This window comes from Nanorana parkeri, unplaced genomic scaffold (assembly GCF_000935625.1).
Source record: "Nanorana parkeri isolate BGI_ZX_2015 unplaced genomic scaffold, ASM93562v1 scaffold802, whole genome shotgun sequence".
Taxonomy (NCBI): domain Eukaryota; kingdom Metazoa; phylum Chordata; class Amphibia; order Anura; family Dicroglossidae; genus Nanorana; species Nanorana parkeri.
This window is the reverse complement of record NW_017307070.1, coordinates 478,399-490,146: the sequence shown is the minus strand read 5'-3', so window position 1 is coordinate 490,146 and position 11,748 is coordinate 478,399. Positions and strand designations below refer to the sequence as shown.

Sequence of the window (11,748 nt, the reverse complement as noted above, 5' to 3'; positions counted from 1 at the left end):
CTCCCTGCTGCCCCTCTTCTCCCTGCTGCCCCTCTACTCCCTGCTGCCCCTCTACTCCCTGCTGCCCCTCTACTCCCTGCTGCCCCAAGGCTAGGCCTTGGTTGGCCTTGTGGGAAATCCGGCCCTGCCATGACGGGTTCTCTTATATTTGGGGAGGTAAATAAGGGATATTGGGCACCTGGTGGTGAGAATGGAGTCAGCGGGCGAGTTTTCAGGCGTGATTTATTTCTGAATTATCTTACATTCCAGTGCCGCCCCAGCTGGTGACCCGTCCGCGAGACCAGATTGTCGTCCAAGGCCGCACCGTCACCTTCCAGTGCGAGACCAAAGGGAACCCGCCGCCCGCCGTGTTCTGGCAGAAGGAGGGGAGTCAGGTCAGTGTGATGTCATCATGATGATGTCCTGTGTGGGAGCCAATCAGGAATCAGTTTACACTGAGCTCGGCTCTGATCTTTTCATTGTTACTAACGTACTTATTTCCTCATGTAATACAATGTATCATTATGTGTCATATATACAGAATCAGATTTATGTACATGTGATCACTCTGAGAGTTTCGATTGGCTAAGACGTCAGGTGAGCTCCCGCCCTATCAGATCGGGTGCAGATTGCTGTGTCTGGCCGTAGATGGGCCGGGGTCATATATCTGCCCGCTGTGGTGGCATCAACAAAAATCTGTCACTTCCTGTATCACAAAACATTGAAACGCCGACATCACCCTCCTATCAGAGCTCAGACGTGAATATTGTAGAAACCCCCCCAAAAAAACAACATCATACATGGCAGCTCACCCATCCTGAGATGTGGCGGCTGCATTAGTTTTCTTTTTTTAGGCTCCTCCCCTTTACTTTCACCTGGTGATCCTGCCAGTAACACAAGTCCTGTCCTAGGGTGTCAACGCTCACTCACTGTGCTGTATCTATGGAGGAGCAGAGTTGTCACCCTGGCACAGGACTTCAGAATACCTCCCGCTATCCTCACCTCCATAACTTAGGGGGTGTTCTGTAGTCCTCAGAAGGGAACTGGGAACAATGTAACTGAGTGCAGCACAGGAAGTTATCAGCTCACTGGATTTCTGGCAGGATCAACAGGAATTATTTGTAACAGAAGTTAGAAGTTCATTGTTGGGGATCACATACTGTTTGGGGCTCGTTCACACCAACACAAGGCCACCCCAATACCATTGCTGCCCAGTTCACACCAACGCGAGGCCGCCCCAATACCATTGCTGCCCAGTTCACACCAACACAAGGCCACCCCAATACCATTGCTGCCCAGTTCACACCAACACAAGGCCACCCCAATACCATTGCTGCCCAGTTCACACCAACACAAGGCCGCCCCAATACCATTCGTGCCCAGTTCACACCAACGCAAGGCCGCCCCAATACCATTGCTGCCCAGTTCACACCAACATAAGGCCGCCCCAATACCATTGCTGCCCAGTTCACACCAACATAAGGCCGCCCCAATACCATTGCTGCCCAGTTCACACCATTGGGTGCAGACATGCCAGGATTTGTGCAGCACAGAGAAAACAAATGCGTTACAACGTGCGCCAACTGGTCGCCGCGCATACAAATACACAGACGTTGGTGGAGGATAAATAAATCACTCCAGTGCGTTTTATAGATCCCTGACCGTTATTGATTGTTTCATGTACCAGGCCGCACTGATCTCATTCATTTGTGCTGAGTGGCCATTCAGGAATGTGGTTTTGTCTCAGCGCCCCATGTCGGCCCCTCTGACAGCATCGTATATCTTGTGGGCTCTCATCAGGTCTGAGAGGTTGTGTTTGGGTCAGGTCAGAGATTAACCACCCAAGACGGGGGCTGGATTGACGTGTTTACATAGGAAATGTGACCCATCGGCTCCATCTCTGCCAGAGGGGATTGTGTGCTCAGCATAGGGAAGCGACCGTGGCCGGAAAGGCTTAGGGAGGCCCATAGACACTACAATCTGATTGTACGATCTTCACCAAAACTGTATAATAGGAGGACAAGACAAGCCCTAGAAGTCCATCCAGCACTGACCCCTCCATCACATCGCTGTCATTGTGCAATCAGATTGTATTGTGTATGTCAGCAAATATCAGCAGCACCGAAAGCCAAAAGCAAGCTGCTGACGCCGGACGTTCTCCAGCAAGTCAGTAAATTGTATCGATTTTAATATTTGATCCAAAAGAACAATTCTGTGCTACCTAAAGGAAAGGCAGCAGTCCAAAGTACTTTAATCTGGCAGAAATCCAGCGAGCTCCTGACTGTTGGGCTGACAAATCTGCCTCTGTTGCAGTAAAATCCCGAGCCCTGTTCGCATCTGCGGACTACAGAGCACCGCTTTCCCGTCACCAACATAACAGGTGCTCTGGGCATCGGTTGTCATCGCGCTGGATTTCTGGCAGATCTACGGATCTTGTTCTGTACTTGCAGCTTTCATAACCCTTTCCCAATAGGCATATGCATACGTGGTGGCCATAGTCCATGCTGGGATCATGCTCTGTCACCGACAGGCGCTTCGGATCACATGACCAGTGCCGCAGCCAGTCACAGTGATCACATGATCAGTGCCGCAGCCAGTCACGGTGATCACATGATCCGTGCCGCAGCCAGTCAGGTGATCACATGATCAGTGTCGCAGCCAGTTACAGTGATCACATGATCAGTGCCGCGGCCAGTTACAGTGATCACATGATCAGTGCCGCGGCCAGTTACAGTGATCACATGATCAGTGCCGCGGCCAGTTACAGTGAACACATGATCAGTGCCGCAGCCTGTCACGGTGATCACATGATCAGTGCCGCAGCCAGTTACGGCGATCACATGATCGGGAAGCTCCTGCAGAATTGAGAGCTCTTAAAGGGCCGGTAGAAAGGGGTTAAAGGGGAGAAAGGTGCAGGTATCACAGAGATGTAATAAATGTTTTTTTATCCCTCCCAGACATAAACTTTAATACCGCTTGTTAATTAGATTTAGGTTTTTTGCTGATTGGCGGTGCGTCCCCCTCCCCCGCCCTCTGCCTCTGGGTCCTAATAAAAATAATAGAGTCTCCCATTACTGGGTCTTTTTAGCAAGATAAATAAACAGAGAGAGAGAGAGTCCTATAAAGGGGGAGTCGGGGGGCCCTTTGAGGTCGGCCTGGAATGCACCTTTTTATTATCTGATATTCCTGAGTAAACAGCCCGAATTACAGCCACTGTGTTAAGTAAACGGCAGGTTGTGTATTCAGGAATAAAACACAAAGCGCTCCCCTGACCCGGCCGTATCGTAAATTTGGAGCTCTGGGGCCGCCGTGTCAAGGCCGCGGCTGTAATGAACACCGGCTTTATTTTCTGTGTCAGCAAACAGAGCCGGCTCGGAGGTGGGGCGCTGCCGCCGCGCTCTTTTGTTCTGTGTGAACGCGCCAAGATTGGTTCACGTTTGTTCCTCGGCTCCACAATACGCATAACGATCCTTCGTCCTCGTACAACCCGTCATCTGGCCCGCTTCAGACGCGGCCGTCGCACAATTTGGCCCATTTGGGATTTTTCAGGATTTAGTCGGAATAAAATTCTGGAAAATGGCTGTAGAGACAAAGGGCCTTTCCCCGGAACATGTGACGCGGGTCACGGACCTGTCAGCACTCAGCCTGGGAGGGGGGGGGGACCCTTCTAGAAGGTCATTCCAAATATTTGTCCTCTCTATCACTGGAATGAAGCCTAAGGCCCCGTTCACATTGAGCGATTTATCGCGCGGTAATTCCCGCGATATCGCGGCAATTTACAGCGCGATATCGCTCTCCAATGCTTCTCAATGGGGCAAAGGGTCCTGCTGTCGCGGGTCGTGCGTCGCTACAGCAGGACCCTTTTTGGAGCGCATTTAGCCGCGATTCAAGCTTGCTCAATGCGATATCGCGCAAAATGCAAATCGCGTGACAAACGCGCGATTTGCGAATCGCGCAGTGTGAATGGGGCCTCAGTGATTGGCCCAGGCAGACAAATATCCATAACTAATTCCATTGTATGTCCTCACTCTCTGTACTGGGGACAACTTGCCAGCAGCAGGCAGAATGGATCAATGTTCTGAGCTCAGGAGGAACCCAACGGACACAGAGGTCAGGCAGAGCTCAGGCTGGTTACGGTCTGGCTGCAAACACTACATTTGGCTAAGGACACTTCAGTTTAAGACATGACCTCTATGGGCCTTAGTATGGGCGCAGGTTAGGGTTGCCACCTTCTCTTCCAGCGAAACCCAAACACACTAGCGACGCACGGAAATGTTTTTGGGAGATTGAGTCGCGGCTTATTCATATGTAAATATCACAGTGGAGACTATTATTTGGGGGAGGGGGGCACAGCACAGCAGCAGCCGCCCCTATCTTCATTTCGGTTGCCTCTGTCTGCCTGACATCATGTGACACAGCATTCAAAACCCGGACCGTCCGGGTGAATCCTGGACAGGTGGCAACCCTAGCCCAGGTCGAGTTTTATGGTTCCCCCTCCAAGCTAAATATTCAGATTTGAGCGACTAATAAAAATGTTTTTTTACTAATAATGTCTTTTATTGTTTTATTTCTTGTTCTATATATATATATATTTGTAGACTGTAATAACGTCTTCCATCATGTTCTAATATACGCTACATTGTAAAGTTCGGACCAGACTGCCCCGTGTATCTTCACGTATGGCGAATACTTTGTAGCAGCCAACGGAACTCCAATGCAGCCAATGAGAATTGTGCGTTCTGTTTTCAGATATTGCTGTTCCCCAGCCAGCCGCCGCAGACCGTGGGCCGCTTCTCCGTGTCGCCCAGCGGGGAGTTAACCATCATTGACGTCCAGACGGGGGACTCCGGATACTACATGTGCCAAGCCATCAGCGTGGCCGGGAGCATCCTGGCAAAAGCACTCCTGGAAGTGGAAGACGGTAAGCGGATAATGGAGGTTATTTTGTATCACAAATGTTGTGTTAAAGCCCAACTGAATTTTGTTGAAATTGGCTGAATACATTCCAGACGTAGAGAAGCCCCTCCCCTTCCAGCATGCTGCAGAGGATGACCCCTGCTCTCTGTGTGGAAGCAGTGGTCTCTCTGCAGAGGTCGGACATCCTACCTTCCGCTATCTGTGATGTGGAGGCAGTGGTCTCTCTGCAGAGGTCGGACATCCTACCTTCCGCTATCTGTGATGTGGAGGCAGTGGTCTCTCTGCAGAGGTCGGACATCCTAAAACAGGGATAACCAAACTCCGGCCCTCCAGCTGTGGGTGAAACTACAAATCCCATGATGCATCTCTCTCCGGGAGTCATGTCTGCCGCTGTGAGAATCTTGCAATGCCTCATGGGATTTCTAGTTCCACCACAGCTGGAGGGCCGGAGTTTGGTTACCCCTGTCCTTCCTCTCTCTGTGTGGAAGCAGTGGTCTCTCTGCAGAGGTCGTACATCCTAAAACCTGACGGCATGCTGCAGAGAAGTCTCCTGCTATCCGTGATGTGGAGGCAGTGGTCTCTCTGCAGAGGTGTGGCACCCCACAATCTAAGCATAGAAGCCTGCAAACATGCTGCAGAGAAGTCTCCTGCTATCTGTGATGTGGAGGCAGTGGTCTCTCTGCAGAGGTGTGGCACCCCACAATCTAAGCATAGAAGCCTGCAAACATGCTGCAGAGAAGTCTCCTGCTATCTGTGATGTGGAGGCAGTGGTCTCTCTGCAGAGGTGTGGCACCCCACAATCTAAGCATAGAAGCCTGCAAACATGCTGTAGAGAAGTCTCCTGCTATCTGTGTGGTCTCTCTGCAGAGGTGTGGCACCCCACAATCTGAGAAGAAAAGCCTGTCCCCTGCCAACATGCTGCAGAGAAGGACCCTTGCTCCCTTCATGGAAGCAGTGGTCTCTCTGCACAGATCAGACATGCCCGCTAGAGCTCTTCAGTCGGCAGAAAGCTTGAGGTTTGTTGAATGGGGAGCTCTATCTCTGACTCGGTGAAAGGGGGGGGGAGGGGAGGGGCACCTCTGCAGAGAGAACAGTGCAAGTTTTCTCATTGCCCAAAAAAGCCCAACAAAAGATCTGGAGTTTCATTGGTTTCATGACTTTCCGTGGCCGGGAAATGTTCCACAACGTAAAGAAATCCCAATCATTTATCCCTTTCAATAGCTTCCAAAATGAAATATACATTAAGGATTTGTCAGTTGTCATGACAACCTTTACATTGAAGCAGGTGTCCCCACCGCTCATGTCTACACCAACCCACAGGAACCTTCTATAAATACTGTGGATGGGACACACGGCAGAATGTTCGGTGGTGTTTGCACCCAACACAGATGAAGACGAGGAGTGGGCCGCGGATCTCGTCTGGTTCTCCAGAATGAAATGTTTATTCCGAAAATGGCTCCAAACTCCGAAACAGATTTTTACATTTCTATTATTGCAAAAGTGTTGACAGGTGACGAGCCGACAGGCGGGTAGAATGGAGCTGTTTTCGTTGATGGATGGCAGAGAGAATATTTTCACGTGGCGGCCATTTTGTTCCCGAGAGTGCGGCCAATCAATTTAGTAGAATCTAGCGACATCGCCAAAACCGACTAAAAGGACGTGCCTGCCTGCCGAGGGCCTCCAATAATTATCTTCTGCAACTGGGGGACCCGTTATATAAAGCTCTTTGGCTGCCGGTGTCCTTGTTTTCGGTGTGGACTTAAATCTTCATCTGGTAACAATGACCTGAGGCCCACATGTGGCCCTTGGTAATTGTTGTGCGGCCCTCAGACCCCAAAAGGCTGTAGTGGGAGTGGAAGCATTGATTTGTAAAGTGGTAACAGCCGTGAGTGTAATACTTCCTCCATCTCTCAATGTCTTCTGTAATATGTCCCCAGTCTCTGACCACACCTGTAATATGTCCCCAGTCTCTGACCACACCTGCAGCGTGTCCCCAGTCTTCCACCATCAATTCATCTGAAGTCTTTCTTAGCTTTATATATACTGAATATTATGTTTGGCCCTTTGGTAATGCGGTCAAGGGCCACATATACCTTCTAGGTGGACAACCACTGCCTTAGTCCATCATCATTGGTTCAGAATTCAGAATGGCCGCCCTCGTGTTTCTCGCTGTTTGTAGTTGATCGATAAGCTGATTCCTCTTCATCATTACTTCTCAATACAAAATGGCGTCCCTCATGGTGCGCAGTGATCTCGCTATCCTTGGTAATTGATGGGCTCATGAAGAAAAGATGGCCGCCCTGTTCGGAAAGCCGTCGTCATTCTCTTGCCGTTCTTTAGCTGATAATGATAATAATATCAGAATTCTGACTTTTCATCCTAAACCATCAAATCTCTTTTCTGTCATCAGCTACATCAGATCGCGTTCCACCGATTATCCGCCGAGGGCCGGCCAATCAGACGCTGGCGGTGGACTCTATGGTGAAGATGCAGTGCCATGTGACCGGCAATCCTCTGCCCAGCACCCACTGGCTGAAAGGCGGGCAAAGGGTCGGCGGCAGCGATCCGCGGGTCAGCGTCCTGGACAATGGAACTCTCCAGATCACCCATCTACAGGTTGGTCCCCGCTGATCCACTGTAGACCTCAGATCATGAATTGGTGACTTTTCTAAAAATAACCAGTCGCCCTAGGATGGTGTGGGAGCGTTGTCACCCTAGGATGGTGTGGGAACGTTGTCACCCTAGGATGGTGTGGGAGCATTGTCACCCTAGGATGGTGAGGGAGGGTTGTCACCCTAGGATGGTGTGGGAGCGTTGTCACCCTAGGATGGTGAGTGGGCATTGTCACACTAGGATGGTGTGGGAGCGTTGTCACCCTAGGAGGCTGGGTGGGTGTTGCCACTCTAGAACGGTGATGGAGCGTTGTCACCCTAGGATGGTGATGGAGCGTTGTCACCCTAGGATGGTGAGGGTGAGTTGTCACCCTAGGAAGGTGAGGGAGCGTTTATACCCCAGGATGCCGATGGAGCATTGAGCGTTGTCACTCTAGAATGGTGAGGGAGCGTTGTCACCCTGGGAGGCTGGGTGGGCGTTGCCACTCTTGGATGGTGAGGGGTGAGTCGTCACCCTAGAATGGCGAGTGAGCGTTGTCACCCTAGGATGGTGTGGTAGCGTTGTCACCCTAGGATGGAGCATTGAGCATTGTCACTCTAGAATGGTGAGGGAGCGTTGTCACCCTGGGAGGCTGGGTAGGCGTTGCCACTCTAGGATGGTGAGGGGTGAGTCGTCACCCTAGAATGGCGAGTGAGCGTTGTCACCCTAGGATGGTGTGGTAGCAATGTCACCCTAGGATGGCGAGTGAGCGTTGTCACCCTAGGATGGTGTGGTAGCAATGTCACCCTAGGATGGCGAGTGAGCGTTGTCACCCTAGGATGGTGTGGTAGCAATGTCACCCTAGGATGGCGAGAGAGCGTTGTCACCCTAGAACAGGAAGTGTTTTACTGGCAGGATCACCAGGGGAAAATAAAGGAAGAAAGCCTAAAAACAGGAAACGAATGCGGCCGCCACATCTCGGGTCCGGTAATCTGCGATATGTAACATTCTTCTTCCTGGGATCAGATACATTTTATCTCCACACTTTGTAAAACTGTGACAATGAACAGAAGTTGTGACACATATTGTATGAAATGTTGTATCCTCGGACAACACCCGTCCTGTTCTCGGCTATCCCCTGTCACCCCGGCGTGCCCGTCCTGTTCTCGGCTATCCCCTGTCACCCCGGCGTGCCCGTCCTGTTCTCGGCTATCCCCTGTCACCCCGGCGTGCCCGTCCTGTTCTCGGCTATCCCCTGTCACCCCGGCGTGCCCGTCCTGTTCTCGGCTGATAACTCCGCCAGACGCCGGCCAGTGGCGAGCCTCGGATCACCGCACCTCCTGATCGGGAATGATTTACATATCGCTTAGCGCTCCGCCTGATTGGTGATTAGCGGAGAACTTTCCGCTCTTTATTTAAATATTAATGTCGCTCATGATAAAGGAATGAGCTGCCGCGGCTCATTAGCGTTCATTTCCATCGGCGATGAGGACGGGCGCGTGGATGGAGAGAACGCAAAACTTCTCCCTAATTGCACTTCATGTGAATGATCGCTGCAGATTAGTGCGGGAAGTGATGAATGGACGGGGAAGGACTGGCGGCACTGCCCTCCCAATGAGATTACTGCCAGGAAGTCATCTGTGTGCAGAAGAATGCCTTCCTTCCAGGGGTCAGGAATTCATCTTTTCTGCAGCGTGTCCCCGGTCTCTGACCAGACCTGCAGCGTGTCCCCGGTCTCTGACGAGACCTGCAGCGTGTCCCCGGTCTCTGACCAGACCTGCAGCGTGTCTCCGGTCTCTGACCACACCTGCAGCGTGTCCCTCGTCTCTGACCACACCTGCAGCGTGTCCCCAGTCTCTGACCACACCTGCAGCGTGTCCCCCGTCTCTGACCACACCTGTAATATGTCCCCAGTCTCTGACCACACCTGTAGCGTGTCCCCAGTCTCTGACCACACCTGTAATGTGTCCCCAGTCTCTGACCACACCTGTAGCATGTCCCCAGTCTCTGACCACACCTATAGCATGTCCCCAGTCTCTGGCCAAACCTGTAGCGTGTCCCCAGTCTCTGACCACACCTGTAATATGTCCCCAGTCTCTGACCACAACTGTAATATGTCCCCAGTCTCTGACCACACCTGTAGCGTGTCCCCAGTCTCTGACCACACCTGTAATATGTCCCCAGTCTTCCACCATCAATTCCTCTGAAGTCTTTTCTAGCTTTATATATGCTGATTATTATGTTTGGCCCTTTGGTAATGCGGTCAAGGGCCACATATACCTTCTAGGTGGACAACCACTGCCTTAATCCATGCAAGAGGAAGAATGATCAGAATTATTGGATTTTCCCGGCTCAGCCAACCCCCCCATCCCTTAAATCTTCATCTGGTAACAATGACCTGAGGCCCACATGTGGCCCTTGGTAATTGTTGTGCGGCCCTCAGACCCCAAAAGGCTGTAGTGGGAGTGGAAGCATTGATTTGTAAAGTGGTAACAGCCGTGAGTGTAATACTTCCTCCATCTCTAAATGTCTTGTGCAGCGTGTCCCCAGTCTCTGACCAAACCTGCAGCGTGTCCCCAGTCTCTGACCAAACCTGCAGCGTGTCCCCAGTCTCTGACCACACCTGCAGCGTGTCCCCAGTCTCTGACCACACCTGTAGCGTGTCCCCAGTCTCTGACCACACCTGTAATATGTCCCCAGTCTCTGACCACAACTGTAATATGTCCCCAGTCTCTGACCACACCTGTAGCGTGTCCCCAGTCTCTGACCAGACCTGTAATATGTCCCCAGTCTTCCACCATCAATTCCTCTGAAGTCTTTTCTAGCTTTATATATGCTGATTATTATGTTTGGCCCTTTGGTAATGCGGTCAAGGGCCACATATACCTTCTAGGTGGACAACCACTGCCTTAATCCATGCAAGAGGAAGAATGATCAGAATTATTGGATTTTCCCGGCTCAGCCAACCCCCCCATCCCTTAAATCTTCATCTGGTAACAATGACCTGAGGCCCACATGTGGCCCTTGGTAATTGTTGTGCGGCCCTCAGACCCCAAAAGGCTGTAGTGGGAGTGGAAGCATTGATTTGTAAAGTGGTAACAGCCGTGAGTGTAATACTTCCTCCATCTCTAAATGTCTTGTGCAGCGTGTCCCCAGTCTCTGACCAAACCTGCAGCGTGTCCCCAGTCTCTGACCTAACCTGCAGCGTGTCCCCAGTCTCTGACCAGACCTGTAATATCTCCCCAGTCTCTGACCAAACCTGCAGCGTGTCCCCAGTCTCTGACCTAACCTGCAGCGTGTCCCCAGTCTCTGACCAGACCTGTAATATCTCCCCAGTCTCTGACCAAACCTGCAGCGTGTCCCCCGTCTCTGACCACACCTGCAGCGTGTCCCCATCTCTGACCAAACCTACAGCATGTCCCCAGTCTCTGACCAAACCTACAACGTGTCCCCAGGCTCTGACCAAACCTGCAGCGTGTCCCCCGTCTCTGACCAGACCTATAATATGGTGTGGTCAGAGACTGGGCACACGCTGCAGGTGTGGTCAGAGACTGGGGATACGTGTACATGTGATTGTTCAGGAGCACATTTGGGGTCATTCCTTGCTGTATACGGCTTTCTTAAGCAAGCAATTTTTTCAAGAATCTGTTGCAAATGTTTTACCTGGAGATCCCGCCAGTAACGGGACGTCCTATTGCAGTGTGACAACGCCGAGCCCCTTCCTCTCCATAGCCAGCAGCGTTGTCAGACTATAGTGCAGGCTCCTTCAGTTGGTTGCTGATCAGGTCTATGCATTGCTCCTGATGACCTAAAGGGAAACCCAACTGCCAACTGAAGGAGCAAACATGGCGGGCTGTCCATTGTAAGGCGGGGCTTAGCCTTGTCAGCCTGAAACAGGAAGCGCTGTTATTGGCGGAATTGCCGGGGAAGAAACTTTGTAACAAATACGCAAAAAAAAAACCCTGTATACAGCAAGATGGCAGACGTGGCAAGAAATCGATGGATGGTGTACATACCCTTTAAGGTGTTCCCAGGATGGCGCGATCTGTACAGATTCATGCGTCGCAAATGTACGAAAATGCGTTCGGGGCGTTCTTGAGCGTCGTATGTCACGTGAGCGGATGGTGCGTTCACTCGACACTGCCACATACATCTCTCTATGAACAGTAGATGGCAGAGGACATGCTGGGACTTTTAGTCCCCCTCAGCGGCTGCATTTTACCCGTTCCCATCCTAGGCGCGGCTCCCTACCAGACACCA

General features: G+C 51.5%; 1 protein-coding gene across 1 annotated transcript in view; it reads left to right on the top strand.

Annotated features, from left to right (window-relative positions):
• Positions 1–11,748, top strand: part of ROBO3 (roundabout guidance receptor 3) — a 136,753-nt gene that overhangs the window by 81,264 nt on the left and 43,741 nt on the right. The window contains exons 8-10 of the mRNA XM_018564975.1: positions 250–374; positions 4,729–4,900; positions 7,307–7,512. Coding sequence (XP_018420477.1) covers positions 250–374; positions 4,729–4,900; positions 7,307–7,512 — 503 coding nt within the window. The remainder of the gene's footprint in view (positions 1–249; positions 375–4,728; positions 4,901–7,306; positions 7,513–11,748) is intronic.